Source organism: Aquarana catesbeiana, linkage group LG02, assembly GCF_042186555.1.
Source record: "Aquarana catesbeiana isolate 2022-GZ linkage group LG02, ASM4218655v1, whole genome shotgun sequence".
Taxonomy (NCBI): domain Eukaryota; kingdom Metazoa; phylum Chordata; class Amphibia; order Anura; family Ranidae; genus Aquarana; species Aquarana catesbeiana.
The window spans coordinates 351,561,081-351,579,260 of NC_133325.1; the positions used below are offsets into that span (position 1 = coordinate 351,561,081).

General features: G+C 43.3%; 1 protein-coding gene across 6 annotated transcripts in view; it reads left to right on the forward strand.

Moving 5' to 3' along the window:
* HHLA2 (HHLA2 member of B7 family) overlaps positions 1–12,952 on the forward strand; it is a 63,083-nt gene extending 50,131 nt beyond the window's left edge. For 5 of the 6 annotated variants that reach the window (XM_073614974.1, XM_073614970.1, XM_073614971.1 and 2 more), the window contains exons 6-7: positions 2,325–2,612; positions 11,801–12,952. In XM_073614974.1, coding sequence (XP_073471075.1) covers positions 2,325–2,612; positions 11,801–11,943 — 431 coding nt within the window. In that variant the 3' untranslated portion in view covers positions 11,944–12,952. The remainder of the gene's footprint in view (positions 1–2,324; positions 2,613–11,800) is intronic. The other variant, XM_073614975.1, reaches the window with a different exon arrangement.
* The last annotated feature ends 5,228 nt before the right edge of the window (positions 12,953–18,180 follow it).

Sequence of the window (18,180 nt, forward strand, 5' to 3'; positions counted from 1 at the left end):
GTAACCCTCTCCACCTCATTGAGAGATGAATGCCTAAATAATGTGTATTACTTTGTCCAGCCCCTCCTTACTTACACTATTGGCAGCCCACTGGACAGGTAAGAAGTGTCATAATACAAAGATATAAATACACACTGTACACATTTTAGCACATTTTTACATTCTGCTATTACCTATCAAGATAATAATAGGATACAAAAACTTTAAACAGTACCATTTGAAAGTATTCAGGCAGGCCCTTGCACTACTGCACTACATGCTTTGGTGAATTCATCCAGAAATCTGACCACAAAAGAGGTAGGTATAGTGTGTATGGGTTTGGCAAAGTCAGCAGATAGAGGATTGGTATCAGCTGAGTTAGCAGTTGGGGGGGGGGGGTTTCCAAATGATTTTGGGACCCAAAAAAAAAACCTCTGGCACTCCGCCTGAATTTAAAACACAAATCACATTTTTACACATTTTAGGGGGTATTTAGGTTAAAGCACTACTATGGAGCTGACAAAATACATTGTTAAGTGACTAGACGAGGTGGATATAGGCCCAGGAGAGCATGCTGGGGAGGTAAGTGAAGGCAAATATGTATGAAGGACAAAAATGATTTTTTTTAAATCCAGCATGCATGAGGACAAAGGGGACATTCACAGCATATTACAATCATGGTAATTAGGAATGAGGAAAGAAATACAATATATTATCAAACATTAAATACAATAAAATGAGATGTTAAAGGATAAAAATCTTACCTTAATATACTCCTTCTGCAGGACCTTGATGATGGCAGAACAGGTCTCCGGGATAATGATCCCCATAGCCTGGGGGGAGATGCCTGTCGAGAACTTGAGGTCCTGCAGGCTTCTCCCCGTCACCAAGTACCGCAGGGTGGCGACTAACCTCTGCTCCGCAGTAATGACTTGCCTCATGCAGGTATCCTGCCTGCTGATATAAGGGGTCAGCAAAGCCAACAAACAGTGAAATACGGGGTCCATCATCCAGAGAAAGTTCCTGAAATCGTCAGGATTATTCTCACGGATCTCACGGAGCAAAGGCATGTGACAGAATTGGTCACGCTGGAGCAACCAATTCTTGGTCCATGAACTCCTCGCCCTGTTCATGGACCGGGCTTGTGTCAAAGTAAGAACCCCAACACCAAGCCACCGCACAGCACGAACTGTACGATGATTACCTACACGCAACATGGCTAGAAAACGGTCGGCTGGTCAGAACGAAGTAACAGAATGCACTGAAGAACAGCAAGGCCTGTGAAGAGCGACCTGAAAATCAAACGGACAAGAACACAATGACAAATCAATGGGAACTCGCTGCACACACTGAAGATCAGATACAAACCCACAAATACAAACTGAACAGTAGAAATACGATCTGAAAACCACGAGTCTGAAAAAGCGTGAATCGTCTCTCACCAAACTTTTACCAACACGAGATTAGCAAAAGGAGCCCAAAGGGTGCCGCGCTTGGTATTGAATTGCCCTTTTATAGTCTCGTCGTACGTGGTGTACGTCACCGCATTCTTGGTGTTTTGGAAATTCCGACAACTTTGTGTTTGACCGTGTGTATGCAAGACAAGTTTGAGCCAACATCCGTCGGAAAAAATCCATGGATTTTGTTGTCGGAATGTCTGATCAATGTCCGATCGTGTGTACAGGGCATAACTGTTAATGTAGTTTTCGGTCAGGAAAAAACATTTGTATTTTATCTGTATACGATAAAGGATCGAAAATCAAACATTTAAATTCTATAAATTGGTATGGCAATTAAAATTAAATTCATTGCAGTCCAACCAAAATTCTTTCAATGATGGCCATAGCAGGTGCTCTGTTGAATGAGCTGCCATTCAAAAATCAAATAGTGTACAGCCAGCTATAGGTTAAACTGTTTAAAATAAACCTAAAGTGTATCTAAAGCCAAAACTTCAAATTTCTTTGGTTTCTAACACGTAAACTATTCTGTACAGGACTTTCCAAAATTTCCCATCATCCTGCTGGCTTGCTTATTGTTCTTCCAACATGTTTGCTTGAGATCAAATTATAAGCATGACTTTCAATAAGAGTTTTTGGCAAAATGCTTCAAGAAAAGCTGAACATGAAATAAATAGGCCAAATACTGCTTATATACAGCATAATTGAATATTTGCCATTAATATTTTGTCTAGCAATTAAAACATACTGTAAATTATTTGGGATAAGGGTGTTGTAGTTGTGACTTACTGAATCACATTTTTTGTAAAATGTTGATATTTTTTTCTTCGGTGGGCAATCTTTGTTACCCATATCAAGTTTTTTTATTGATGTTTTGTTTCTTCTCAGCAACTGAACAGAACAATGTTGAATGCCCATGCAGGTATTGTAAAACTGTGAATGTTGAAATGTCAGTTAGGTTATACAAAAATACAAAAGAGGTCCCTGTGGCATCAGTGAACAGTTCCTCACTTGTAATTGCGGAAGGTTATAGAAGCAAAGTACAAACACTGGAAAACTACAGTCTGCACTTAACAAATCTCACTGCTAATGATAATGGAGACTATATTTGTGAGATCGAGACTTTAGATGGATTTTTTATATATTTGACCTCTGTTAATATCACAAATGCAAACGGTAAGGATGGCTTTTACTTTTATTTTATTTGTGAAAGAACTACATAAATTCATCCCAAAGGTGTTCTATCGGGTTGAGGTCAGGACTCTGTGCAAGCCAGTCAAGTTCCTCCACCCCACATTCTCTCATCCACACTATATTGCAGAATTGAATATCCATGCTGTTTAGCATGGATGGTTGGTTCTATTAAATAAAAATGTACATGTATGGCCAACCTTAAGCCTAGTACATATAGACCTAATTGTGTGTATGGCAGCCAGTCCAACAGAAGCAAAAGGGTAGGAGGGGGGGTGTCCCCCTGTCAGAACAAAATAGCAATGCAGAGGAGATCAGATTGGTAGTACAGCGGCTCTGACCCGCTGGGTTGAATGAAAAAAAAAACTACTAGTGTGTACCAGGCTTTACAGTACAAGTATCAACAGTCTCACAGACACACCTAAACCTCAGGACACCATTGTTTTCTAATAAAATGAGACCTATATATACCTTACTGTTTTTTCACACACAGTTGAGCATACGGATGACAGGCATCAGCAGAGCGGACATGGACGCAGCCCACTGTCCACTATGGGCTGTCTGATGGAAATGGACCACCTGTTTGTTTCCATCCGACTGTCATACAATCTGATCCGCCAGATGGATGTGGACAGGATCGGATTGGATGTCGGTGTGTGTCAGTGGATGCAGTGCATCCAAAAAGTATTCACAGAGCTTCACTTTTTCCACATTTTGTTATGTTACAGCCTTGTTCCAAAATGAAATAAATTCATTATTTTCCTCAAAATTCTACAAACAATACCCCATAATGACAATGTGAAAGAAGTTTGTTTGAAATCTTTGCAAATTTATTAAAAAATAAAAATGGAAAAAATCCAATGTACATAAGTAGTCACAGTCTTTGCTCAATACTTTGTTGAAGCATCTTTGGCACCAATTACAGCCTTAAAAGTCTTTTTGAGCATGATGCTACAAGCTTGGCAGACCTATTTTTGGGCAGTTTCTCCCATTCTTCTTTGCAGGACCTCTCAAGCTCCATCATAGTTGGATGGGAAGCGTCATTGCCATTGTCAGATCTCTCCAGGGATGTTCAATCAGGTTCAAGTCTGGGCTCTGGCTGGGCCACTCAAGGACATTCACAGAATCGTCCCGTAACCACTCCTATGTTATCTTTTGTGTACTTAGGGCTTTTGTCCTGTTTTGTCCTGTTGGAAAATCAACCTTTGAACCAGTCTGAGGTCCAGAGTGCTCTGGAGCAGATTTTCATCAATGATGTCTCTGTACATTGCTGCATTCATCTTTCCATTCATCTTTCACTCGATCCTGACCAGTCTCCCAGTTCCTGCCGCTGAAAAACATCCCCACAGCATGATGCTGCCACCACCATGCTTCACTGTAGGGATGGTATTGGCCAGATGATGAGCGGTGTCTGGTTTCCTCCAGACATGACGCTTACCATTCAGGCCAAAGAGTTCAATCCTTGTTTCATCAGACCAGAGACTTTTGTTTCTCATGGTCTGAGAGTCCTTCAGGTGTTTTTTGGCAAACTCCAGGCAGTGGCGTCACTAGGGTTGGTGTCACCTGGTGCGGTAAAACATGGTGTCACCCCCCGGTGGGGGGGAAATATCATGTTTTACCGAACCACCACAGCTCTCACAGAGCAGTAGACACTTGGCAGGGTAGCGCATAAGGCTCTCTCCTGTCTAACCTGACACAATGCACTTGATGGTATCACCCAAGGCTCAATCACGCCCCCCACCACAAACTCCCCCACAGGGGGAGAGCACACCGCATTAAAGGGTAGGTGTGACCAAATTGCGTTGTAAATGGGAGGGCCATACAAAGGCATTGTTAAATACCATGAGTGCATTATGCACAGGGTTCAGAAGTACACTACATACAGAGTGCAGCATTCAGGAATGGGATACAAACAGGGTGCAGAAGTTTGCTATGTACACGGTGCAAGGCTCAGAAGTATGCTATGTACAGGGCCCAGAAGTTTGCTATGTACAGGGTGCAAGGATCGCTATGTACAGCCAGGGTGCAAGGATTGCTATGTACAGGGTGCAAGGATTTCTATGTACTGGGTGCAAGGAACACTATGCACAGGGTGCAAGGATCGCTATGTACAGGGTGCAAAGATTGCTATGTACAAGATGCAAGGATCGCTATGTACAGGGTGCAAGGATTGCTATGTACAGGGTGCCAGGATTGCTATGTACAGGGTGCAAGGAATGCTATACACAGGGTACAAGGATCGCTATGTACAGCCAGGGTGCAAGGATTGCTATGTACAGCCAGGGTGCAAGGATTGCTATGTACAGCCAGGGTGCAAGGATTGCTATGTACAGCCAGGGTGCAAGGATCTCTATGTACAGGGTGCAAGGATCTCTATGTACAGGGTGCTAGGATCGCTATGTACAGGATGCTAGGATCGCTATGTACAGGGTGCAAGGATCGCTATATACAGGGTGCAAAGAACGCTATGTACAGGGTGCAAGGATCGCTATGTACAGGGTGCAAGGCTCAAGAGTTCTCTATGTATAAGGTGCAAAGTTAAGAACCGCATCCTTCACAGGACAGAAAAGAGGACAGAAGAGTGGACAGAGAGGCTGCTGCCAAAGAGCAGCTTCAACTTACAGATGGTCAGGTGTGCAGTCTGCACACATGTCCCTGGGTTGTAGAAGGATAATGGAGCTGCCGCTGGCCAGCATAGTGGAGCCGCTGCAGGGATGGTAGAGCTGCCGTGCACATCACCCCCCCGCCCCCTCCCCCTTTCATAGAGATACTGCTGGGCAGGGAGGACTGTGCACATCGCCGGGCCGCTGTCACCTGTTCTGTGTGAAAGTGAAAGCAGTGAGCGAGCGTAAGGGGCTATCATCGGAGGTGGTCACCGGGCAAAAAAAAGCTCTGGTGTCACCCCTCTGACGGGTGTCACCCGGGTGCCGGCCGCACCCCCTGCACCACCATAGCAACGCCACTGACTCCAGGTGGGCTGTCATGTGCCTTTTACTGAGGAATGGCTTCTGTCTGGCCACTCTACCATACATACCTGATTGGTGGAATGCTGCAGAGATGGTTGTTCTTCTAGAAGGTTCTCCTCTCTCCACAGAGAAACGTTGGGGCTCTGTCAAAATGACCACCGGGTTCTTGGTCATCTCCCTGACTAATGCCCTTCTCCCCCGATCGCTCAGCCCGCTCTAAAAAGAGTTCTGGTGGTTCCAAATTTTTTTCCCTTTATGGATGATGGAGGCCACTGTGCTCATTGGGACTTTCAATGCTGCAGACATTTTTCTGTACCCTTCCCCAGATCTGTGCCTCAATACAATCCTGTCTCAGAGTCTTTGCACTTCATGGCTTGGTTTGTGCTCTGACATGCACTGTTAACTGTGGGCCCTTATATGGACAGGTGTGTGCCTTTCCAAATCATGTCCAATCAACTGAATTTACCAAAGGTGGACTCCAATTAAGTTCAAGAAACATCTCAAGGATGATCAGTGGAAACAGGATGCACCTGAGCTCAATTTTGAGTGTCATGGCAAAGGCTGTGAATACTTATGTATGTGTGACTTTTTCCTCTTTTATTTTTAATACATTTTCAAAGATTTCAAACAAACTTCTTTCACGTTGTCATTATGGGGTATTGTTTGTAGAATTTGGAAGAAAATAATGAATGTAATCCATTTTGGAATAAGGCTGTAACATAACAAAATATGGAAAAAGCAAAGCACTGTGAATACTTTCCGAATGCATTGTACATGTCCGCTGACATCTGCAGCTCCATTTAGAGAAATTGATGGTCCTATCGGATCCGCCTGAAAAACTGACAGGTGGACCCGAACGGTCTGTCAGTGTGAAAGGAGCCTTACAGAAGAACCTCATTAAAACAGTTGGGGCTTCTTTGCAACCAGCAACTGTGAAGACAACATAGTGTGTAGAGAGTGCAGGTGTCAGAATTTTGTTATGTACAACATAGAGTAAAGAGTGTAAGGATCAAGACTATGTGTAATGTGCACAATAGCACAGAGTTCAGAAATCAGGATAATGTACAACATGGCTTAGACAGTGCAGCAGTCAGGACGTGTAATGTGCACTATAATATATACAGTTTAGTGGTTAGCACTATGTAATGTACTAGCAGAGGTAAGGACTTTGTAATGTACAACACAGCATATAGAGGGCAGTAGTCAGGACCATGCAATGTACAGCATAGTATATGTTGAACAGCAATCAACACTATGTAACATACAACATAGCTTACCCTGCACAGTGGCCGAAGCAGGGGTCAACACCAGAGTGCAGCAGTCAGGAGTAAATGTTCCCTTTTCAAATTTGTGTTCTCACCCATGACTGAGATAGGTGATACCATTACTCGCCCACTTGCCTGCTGGTATTCAGTGGTTTGCGCCTCTTATTACATTGGTATTGTCAAGTGTTAGTTCACCTGTACATTTTTTCTGTAAAGGTGAACTAACACTTTAAAATTGTGCACACTCATGAAAGGATAACACATTTCAGTACCCCAAATTTTTCTTGGTGATGCTTTAATACTTTAAAAGCCCCTAAAGGTCATCAGTTAACCACGAATGTTGGCCCTAGAAGTATTGCTCTCACTCTGGACTGCAACATGTATAGGGAAATAAACATTTTTGTACGTAGGTACCCCCAAGGCATGTGTTTGTTTGTAGGTGCATGTATGTGGGGACAGATCAAGCTCCATTAGCCTTTTACCCAGCCATAACAGCCAGGAAAAGTGACAGCTGAACCCAGAAGTTATGTGATGCACTTCACTTCCATGTTGACTCTAGGTAGGGGAGATCAGCGAATGTTCACTGGTCTCCCTCCCCTCTACCCAGACATCTGCCATGGGAGTCCTGGGCTCACAAATAGGACAGCCTATCCCAGGAAATGGTGGAGGGAAGGCATACAACCTGGGAGCTTTGGAATAGATCAGGTAGCTGTACAACCACCCAATCAGATTTACACCACTGCTTATGACATATGACACATTGGTAGCAGGGAAAAGGTTAAAGGAAATAAAATTCCCAAAGCAGTCAAAGACCTCAATAAGTCACATCAAGTGGGTCTTCAGAGAATGAGGACAGACAAAACAGCCCCAGTTCTGATCAAGAAACTGTGCAAAGAATCCCTAGATGTACTGGCCTGACCTGAAAGCAGAGTCCGATATTACCTGGAATCATTGCCAACTGCAGGACTATTGTAGAGGGAACATCAGTACACTTAATGAACTGGGAAAACCTGTGCTTGTTGGCTAACTGGAGAAACTTCCAGGAATTTCAATATCCAGCTACAATCTACCAGTAGCCATTGATAGTTGAAAATAAAAATCCAATTTAATAAAAAAATTCAGCAGCAGGGAAAGAACATCCCAGGAAGACGCACACAAAACTGGACAGATGTGGTGCAGGAGTATTAATAGCCCAAGGGGCTGGCCTTTAGTTATGTGTCAGTAGGCAGCAGTCAAACCCTAGGCCGAGCCCCTCGAAGGATGATAAAGAAAACCAATAAAAGAGAAGTATGTTTTTTTTTTTTATTTGCTAATCATACTTACCTAGGTGGATGCAGCATCAGACCGATGCTGCAGCTGTCCCCCATCTTCTCTTCACTGAGAACTGAGCCACCGAACACCGCTGATGGATCGATTCTCACTCCTCCCCGAGCGGAGAGATTCTGCCTGTCAATCAGCATCTCACCTGCCCTGATCCTCCACGCTTATTGGAGTGATGAGCTGTGGGGGGGGAGGGGGGCGGGGAGCGGCCATCAGTCCAGGCAGCTGGCGGATCCAGACTTGGGAAGTCATAATGACGTGGTGCCTCGACTGATAGCAGTGACGTCAACGGAGAGCGGACTTCAGAACACTCTTCGCTGAAAACGGGTCACAGGAATGCAAAACGAATTGCACTTCTGTGACCCTTAGGAGAGGCCCAGCCTAAAAAGCTCAGGCTGGACTACTCCTTTAAAGTGGTTGTAAACCCTTACAGACCACTTTAACCTACAGGTAAGCCTAGATTAAGGCTTACCTGTAGGTGCAAGAAATATCTCCTTAACCCACACGTTAGGGAGATATTTTCCAAAAAACGGGCACCGATGTCTACGGTGCATGTGCCTTTGTCCTGCAGGGTGTTTTTTTTTTTTTTTCTTTAGAGAGGGTTTACTACCTCTTTAACAAATACAAATATACAGTGGGGAGGGAAAGTATTCAGACCCCCTTAAATTTTTCACTCTTTGTTATATTGCAGCTATTTGCTAAAATCATTTGTTTATTTTTTTCCTCATTAATGTACACACAGCACCCCATATTGACAGAAAAACACAGAATTGTTGACATTTTTGCAGATTTATTAAAAAAGAAAAACTGAAATATCATATGGTCCTAAGTATTCAAACCCTTTGCTATGACACTCATATATTTAACTCAGGTGCTGTCCATTTCTTCTGATCATCCTTCATTTGAGTCCAGCTGTGTTTGATTATACTGATTGGACTTGCTTAGGAAAGCCACGCACCTGTCTATATAAGACCTTACAGCTCACAGTGCATGTCAGAGCAAATGAGAATCATGAGGTCAAAGGAACTGCCTGAGGAGCTCAGAGACAGAATTGTGGCAAGGCACAGATCTGGCCAAGGTTATAGAATAATTTCTGCTGCACTTAAGGTTCCTAAGAGCACAGTGGCCTCCATAATCCTTAAATAGAAGTCGTTTGGGACGACCAGAACCCTTCCTAGAGCTGGCCGTCCAGCCAAACTGAGCTATCGGGGGAGAAGAGCCTTGGTGTGAGAGGTAAAGAAGAACCCAAAGATCACTGTGGCTGAGCTCCAGAGATGCAGTCGGGAGATGGGAGAAAGTTGTAGGAAGTCAACCATCACTGCAGCTCTCCACCAGTCGGGGCTTTATGGCAGAATGGCCGGACGGAAGCCTCTCCTCAGTACAAGACACATGAAAGCCGTCATGGAGTTTGCTAAAAAACACCTGAAGGACTCCAAGATGGTAAGAAATAAGATTCTTTGGTCTGATGAGACCAAGATAGAACTTTTTGGCCTTAATTCTAAGCGGTATGTGTGGAGAAAATCAGGCACTGCTCATCACCTGTCCAATACAGTCCCAACAGTGAAGCATGGTGGTTGCAGCATCATGATGTGGGGGTGTTTTTCAGCTGCAGAGACAGGACGATGAGGGAAAGATGAATGCGGCCAAGTACAGGGATATCCTGGACGAAAACCTTCTCCAGAGTGTTCAGGACCTCAGACTGGGCTGAAGGTTTACCTTCCAACAAGACAATGACCCTAAGCACACAGCTAAAATAACGAAGGAGTGGCTTCACAACAACTCCGTAACTGTTCTTGAATGGCACAGCCAGAGCCCTGACTTAAACCCAATTGAGCATCTCTGGAGAGACCTAAAAATGGCTGTCCACCAACGTTTACCATCCAACCTGACAGAACTGGAGAGGATCTGCAAGGAGGAATGGCAGAGGATCCCCAAATCCAGGTGTGAAAAACTTGTTGCATCTTTCCCAAAAGACTCAATGGCTGTATTAGATCAAAAGGGTGCTTCTACTAAATACTGAGCAAAGGGTCTTAATACTTAGGACCATGTGATATTTTAGTTTTTCTATTTTAATAAAACTGCAAAAATGTCAACAATTCTGTGTTTTTCTGTCAATATGGGTGCTGTGTGTACATTAATGAGGAAAAAAATTAATTTAAATGATTTTAGCAAATGGCTGCAATATAACAAAGAGTGAAAAATGTAAGGGGGTCTGAATACTTTCCGTCCCCACTGTATTTACAAAGAGTTGTCAACAGGTACATGAATACGGGGTATGCACTGAGACTAGAGTTTATTATTGACACTCTATCTTCATTGCAACTGTTCTTCCTCTCGCAACTGCAGTTATCACATAGACAGTGCAGCACCTATACGTTTTAAAGCATTTGTTGGCAGAGACTGATGGGGACTGACAGACACAAGTTTCCCCATCAGGAATGCTTTCTTGTGATTGACAGAAGGCAGTGGACTGATGCATAGACATGCTACCTGTTATTGTCTTTAGAATCCACCTGCTGTGAGGCACAAGGAGAGTGTGAACCTGATGGTGAACTAGTGTCTGTGATTTCCATCAGACACCGTACACAGTCAGTGTCACAGGTTGCTAGGAGGCTGTCAACTGTGAAGACAACTGCATCCTTAAAGCGGAGCTCCATCCAAAAGGGGAAGTTCTGCTTTAAGGACTCATCCCCTGCTCCTCCTGAAGAATTGGCACTTTTTTTCATCAATTTGTTTTTTTTTGTTACAAATAGTTCAAAATGAAAAGCGCCTGTAAACGAAACACGGCTAAACGTGAGTTACCGCGTTTACAAGCTGTTACAGGCATTTGGCATTCCAAAAGAAGCCTCTAAACTCAACTGCCTATAAATGACTATAAACGACCCTGTGTACATGTACTGATAAGATAACATAGAGGAGAGTTACAGGGGCAGCTGAAAAAAACACCCAACTGCTCCTAAATTTCCGTTTACCAGCAGCAGTGTACATGAAGCCTAAGCTGTTGTCAACAGGGGAACCCCACTGACAGCTGAAAGAACTGAGCCTGAAAGTATCGGTTTCAGATACCGGTGCATTTGCACGAGTTTCGATACTCGTGCAAATGCTTAGTATTGGCGCCGATACTGACATTGGTATCAGTGCAACCATACTATGAACTGGAGGTAATTATTTTTGCATTCGGTGCAGTATTAGGGACACGTTGTAAAAGTGGCACAATTAAGAACTACCTGAATCTGCCACATGCATCAGTAAAGCTATTGAAACGAGTGCCAGGGATTTTTTAATCTGGCACAGGTCATTTTAAAGGACAATACCGCCAGAAAAGTGTCCTTAGAACTTTTCTAAGTTCCCCCGTTTGTCCTTTGGAAAACACAGTGAAAAGCAGTATAGGTATTTTTCAGGCCTCCAACCATTTCCAAATATCGTTTCTATATCACTGGCATGAAAATATTGGTATTGAAGGTCTGTATGGGAATGTACTAATAATGAGTGGAGTATTAAAAAAATCATGAGGTTTGTTTCTAGGTCTTTATAGCGAACTGGTCTTGCCATCAAAGTTTTTGTATTGTATATAAGGTGTACATTACATATACATACAACTTTTATTTGCTCTTTCTTACAGAAAACCACCAAAGATATCGTTGGATTGTGTTGCTGCCTTTTGCTTTTTGTTTTGTATTTGTATTGTTTCTTGTTTTTGGGAAACGAAAATTACTTTCAAGCAGGGGTGTGCAGTCAGGGGAGGCAGGTGAGGCAGAGCCATAAGCATAAAAAAACAACAACAACAACAACAAAACTATCTATTTCCAGGGTCGTAGCTCAGCTGAAGTCCTGCCCCACCACTGGTCAAAATTTGGGGCTCCTATCATCTATGTTTCCAGAGATACGAGGCTCCTTGTGCAGCCTGTCAGAAGCTAAATACAGAGCAGCCAGTTTAAAAAGAAGCTGGCACACTCTGTTTGCAGCAGACTGAGAGGTTGGCTCACAGTGCCTCTCCTCACTTCTTGTCAGAGGCACTGAGCTCAATGGATAGCTTGGAGTCTTCGACCAATGGTAAAGTACCATTGGCCCAAGCTGTCCAATAAAAATGCTGCAGTGGAGGCACGCCTCTCACTGCAGGAGCAGAGCCCTTCTAACCCTCTTGTATTGAATTGTATTGTTGCTGTATTGTCTCCCTTTATATTGTAAAGCACTGCGCAAAATGTTGACACTATATAAATCCTGTATAATAATAATAATAATAATAATAATAATGTTTGTTATTTTTGAATTTAAAAAAAGCAGACTTTAATATCACTTTAAGCCAGCAACTCGGTGGACTCAAACGTTGAAAATCTTTATTGGCTACATAAGTACATCCAGTAAAACAATGCTAATGCATTTTGGCTGTGGTGGCCTTACCCATAGCATAATAAAACACAAAATGATCACAACTTTTATGGGTTTCAGCATCTACTGCCCAACCAATTAAGGAGGCGAAACACAATAATTAAAATCACCAAAAGAAAAGCACTTAACCAATGATGGTAAACATATATACCGATAAATTCCAAATACTGGTATGTAAAAATATATATGACAGAGGGTGAGACATGCACCACATTCTACTGCAGCGAGTGGATGCACATCATGGGCACCAGTTCACTTTCCGGTCTGAAACATAGATGGCACCTGGACTTATTTTTGGACTTTGTATGTTATGTTATACTGTATGTTGCACATGTATTTTTGAAGCTGTATTATTTTGTTAATAAAGTGTATATTTTAACACACATTACTGAATTATGAATTTATTTGTCACATATATATTTATTTTAGTGTGTGCTGCATCAATTTTTCTTCATTAAAGGTATACTAAACAAAGAAGTGTAAATTGCCATAATTCATCTATATTATGTCACTGTATTTTGTTTTAAAATACTCTAAGTACCTTATTCCTGCAGTGCTGTTGTGTGGTCACGTGATCTTTCCCTGTTTTTTGGCATCTGCGGGAAAAGATCATTGGGAGGGCTTCTATTACTCTGCTGATGTATGCTCTGTTCAGTGTGAGTCTGTGTCTGCACAGCCCTGATTGGTGCTGTGCCAGTCACATGACTAAAAAAATACAGTTTGAAAAGAGCAATTCAAATTAGATTATAAATATCAAATAACTGTTTTACAGCTCCCAATAAATTTTTACTGAAGTTCAAATGTGTATTTTTTGTGCATTAATATGGTGTAGGCGGAGTCAAAAATAATTGCCACTAACTTTCATTGCTCAGACAGCATCTACATCCAAGGCCTTTTTTTTTTTAACCACTTAAGCCCTGGAAGGTTTTATCCCCTTCCTGACCAGAGCACTTTTTACAATTTGGCACTGCGCTGTTTTAACTGGTATTTGCGCGGTCATGTAGTGCTGTACCCAAACAAAATTTGCATCCTTTTTTTCCCACAAATAGAGCTTTCTTTTGGTGGTATTTGATCACCTCTGTGGTTTTTATTTTTTGCGATATAAATGAAAAAAGACCGAAAATTTTGACATTTAGGCCAAAAAGCATTCAGCCACATGTCTCGGGTAAAAAAAAATTCAATAAGCGTATATATATTAGTTTGTGTAAAAGTTATAGCGTCTACAAACTAGGGTACATTTTCTGGAATTTACGCAGCTTTTAGTTTATGACTGCCTATCTCATTTCTTGAGGTGCTAAAACAGCAGGTCAGTACAACCCCCCCCCCCCCCCAATGACCCCATTTTGGAAAGTAGACACCCCAAGGAATTTGCTGAGAGGCTTGTTGAGCACATAAATATGAATATTTTATTTTTTTGTCATAAGTGATTGAAAAATGACAAAAAAAATGTACACTAAATGATATATTGCTCAAACATGCCATGGGCACATGTGAAATGACACCCCAAAATGCATTCTGCTGCTTCTCCTGAGTACAGTGATACCACATGTGTGAGACTTTTTGGGAGCCTAACCGCGTACAGGACCTGAAAACCAATCACCGCCTTCAGGGCGTAAATTGTTGATTTCACTCTTCACTACCTTACACAGTTTCGGAGGCCATGAAATGCATAGATAGCACAACCCCCCCCCCCAAATGACCCCATTTTGGAAAGTAGACACCACAAGCTATTTGATGAGAGGCATGTTGAGTCCTTGGAATATTTTATATTTTGTCACAAGTTTCAGGAAAATGACAATATTTATTTATTTATTTATTTTTTCACAAAGTTGTCACTAAATTATATATTGCTCAAACATGCCATGGGCATATGTGAAATTACACACCAAAATACATTCTGCTGCTTCTCCTTAGTATGGGGATACCACATGTGTGAGACTTTTTGGGAGCCTAGCCGCGTACAGGACCTCGAAAACCAATCAACGCCTTCAGGCTTTCTAAGGGCGTAAATTCTTGATTTCACTCCTCACTACCTATCACAGTTTCCGAGGCCATGAAATGCCCAGACAGCACAAAACCCCCCAAATGACCCTATTTTGGAAAGTAGACACCCCAAGCTATTTGCTGAGAGGCATGTTGAGTATTTTGCAGATTTCGCTTTTTGTCACAAACTTTTGAAAAAAGAAAAAAGATTTTTAATACAGCTTACCTGTAAAATCCTTTTCTTGGAGTACATCACGAGACACAGAGCACCATAATAATGACTAATTGGGTTATACGCTACCTTTAGGTGATTGGACACTGGCAACCAATAGTAAGACGGTTCCTCCCATATAACCCCTCCTATACAGGAAATACCTCAGTTTTGTAGCAAGCAATGACGATCCCAGAAAAGAGGGGAGGGACCTCTGTGTCCCGTGATGTACTCCAAGAAAAGGATTTTACAGGTAAGCTGTATTAAAAATCCATTTTTCTTTATCGTACATCACGGGACACAGAGCACCATAATAATGACTAATTGGGATGTCCTAAAGCAATGCACCTGAGGGGGGGGGAAACACAATATCCCTAAGCCCAAACGGGCCAGAGACTATAAAGCTGCCTGCAACACGCTGTGGCCAAAAACAGTCTCTTTTTGAGATCTAACATCCACCTGGTAAAACCTGGTGAATGTATGAACTGAAGACCAAGCGGCCGGTTTGCAAACCTGAGCCATAGACACCTGTTGGCGTACTGCCCATGATGCACTAACCCCTCTAGTGGAGTGTGCTTTTAAATCCCAAGGTGGAACCTTGCACTTTAATCCATATGCCTGGATAGTCTGGCGAATCCACCTAGATATAGTTGAACTTGTTGCCGGCTGTCCTTTTCTAGGACCTTCCGGCAAGACAAAAAGGCAATCAGTCTTCCAAAAAGAAGCTGACATCGTTAAGTAAACTTTGATCGCCCTCACCACATCAAGCGAGTGAAGCGACATTTTCTCCCTAGTTTTAGGGTTTGGAAAAAAGGAAGGTGGAATGATATCTTGATTCAAATGAAATTTGGAAACCACCTTTGGTAAAAAAATCCGGACGAGGGCGCATGACTACTCTGTCCTGATGAAGAATCAAAAAAGGTTCTTTGCAAGAAAGGGCGGCCAATTCTGACACCCTTCTAGCCGACATTATTAAAAACAATTTCCTGGCTAATAGGACAAACAGAATATGCCCAATAGGTTCAAACGGTTGACTCTGTAAGGCTGACAGCACCAAATTTAGGTCCCAGGGACATAAAGGCAGTTTAACCGGCGGCCTCAGGTGCATTACTCCCTTGACAAAGGTTCGTACCAAAGAATGGGATGCAATTGGTCTTTGGAAAAAAAATGACAAGGCCGAAATCTGTCCTTTAATTGTCCCTAAAGCCAGCTTCAAGTCTACTCCTGCTTGAAGAAAAGCAAGAACTCTTCCAATCGTATACCTACGAGGGTTCCATTTCTTTTCCTCACACCAAGAAATGTATGACTTCCAGACTCTATATTAGATAGCTCTAGAAACTGACTTTCTAGCGTTTATCAGAGTAGACAAGACTGAACCCATAATACCACGGTCTTTCAATACTCTGGTCTCAATAGCCATCCCATCAAATTCAGCAACCGTAAAGAAGGATGGAATATGGGTCCTTGAGACAACAGGTCTGGACGGCATGGAAGGACCAATGGGTCCCCCACTGCCAACTTCACAATCTCCGAGTACCATGATCTCTGGGGCCACTAGGATCACTGGCTTCCGTTCCTCCTGTATCCTGCATAGTAAGTGCTGCAGAATTTGGATCAGAGGGAAGGCATATATCAGAGAATACTGATCCCAAGGAACTACTAATGCGTCTATCCCGACAGCAAGCGGATCCTTGGTCCTGGATACAAACTTGTCCAGCTTGGCATTGAATATGGATGCTAGCAGATCCAAATCTGGGGTCCCCCAGTGTTGACAGATCTGTAGAAAAACCTCAGGATGCAGGGACCATTCCCCTGGCAACAATTTCTGGCGACTTAGGAAGTGTGCCTGCCAATTGTCCACCCCCGGTATAAACACTGCCGAAAAAATGGCACATGCTTTTCTGCCCAAGTCAATATGTAATTTACTTCTCTTTGGGCTGCCCGACTCCTGGTACCTCCCTCGTGGTTGATATATGCCACTACCGTGGAGTTGTCGGACTGGTCTCGGACAGGGAGACCCCGTAACCTGGACGTCCAGAAGCGCAGAGCCAGAAGAGCTGCCCGAATCTCCAATAGATATATGGGCAAAGTCCTTTCTGCCTGGGACCATATTCCCTGGACAGACGCCTTCTCCAGGACTGCTCCCCAGCCGAGACGACTGGCGTCTGTAGTTCTACTCTCCAGGCTGCTGGTGGAAAAGATTTTCCTTTTCTCAAATTGCTGGTTTTTAACCACCAAGATAGGCTCCATTGTACCTGTGGGGATAGAACCATAGGATGATCTAAGGTTCAAGCAGACCTGTCCCAGGCTTCCAGAATACTGTGCTGGAACACCCTGGAGTGGAATTGTGCATATGGAATTGCGTTGAAGGATGACACCATTTTGCCCAGCAACCTCATGCACAGCTGAATAGAAGGCCTTGGTTCTTTTTTCACCTTCTGGACGAGTTCCACTATGGAAACGACCTTTAAGGGGGGTAAAAACACCCTTTCTTGGGCGGTGTCCAAGACCAGACCCAGATATACCAAAGCCTGGGTTGGACAAAGGGCTGACTTGTCCACATTTAGAATCCAACTGAGGCATTGTAAAACCTGCACTGTTCTTGACACGTTTTGGATCAGGACGGGGCAAGACAATCCCTCAGAAGAAGATCGTCCAGATATCCTACCACGGAGATCTTCTGGGACCTTAGGGATGCCAACACCGGAGCCAGAATCTTTGTGAAAACCCTGGGGGCCGTGGCTAGACCGAATGGCAGTGTCACGAATTGAAAATGACGGCCCTCTACTGCAAAACACAGAAACCTTTGATGTGGACCGAAGATCGGTACATGAAGGTATGCGTCCTTGATATCTATGGACGCTAAATAATCTCCTTTTCTCAGAGATTTTATTATTGAGCGAACCGACTCCATACGGAAGGACCGGACGTTTACAAAGAGGTTGAGAGCCTTGAGGTCTAAAATGGGCCTTACTTCCCCATTTGGTTTCGGCACGGTAAAAAGGTTTGAGTAAAACCCCTTGAATCTTTCCTCGTGCGGAACTTTGACAATTAACCCCCGCTTCAGCAGATGCTGCAAGGCTAGGAATAGGCATTTCTTTTTCTCTGGATCTGACAGGACCCTTGAGTACAAGAAACGGTTTGGAGGAATTTCCCGGAACCCCATTCTGTAACCCTGTGTTATAGTGGAAATGACCCATCTGTCTTGGACCAGATCTTCCCATGCATCCAAAAGCAGCCGAAGCCTGCCCCCCACCCGTGAGAGCGGGGGCGTCCCTTCACAAGGTTGACTTGGAGTTGGACTTGGCCGGCTTTTGGTTCCAGGGCTTCCTCTGACCCTGAGGTTTTTTAAAACCAGACGGCTGAGGCCATCGATACCACTTGGGGGAAGAAGCACTAGGTCCTGGAGCATTGGGAAT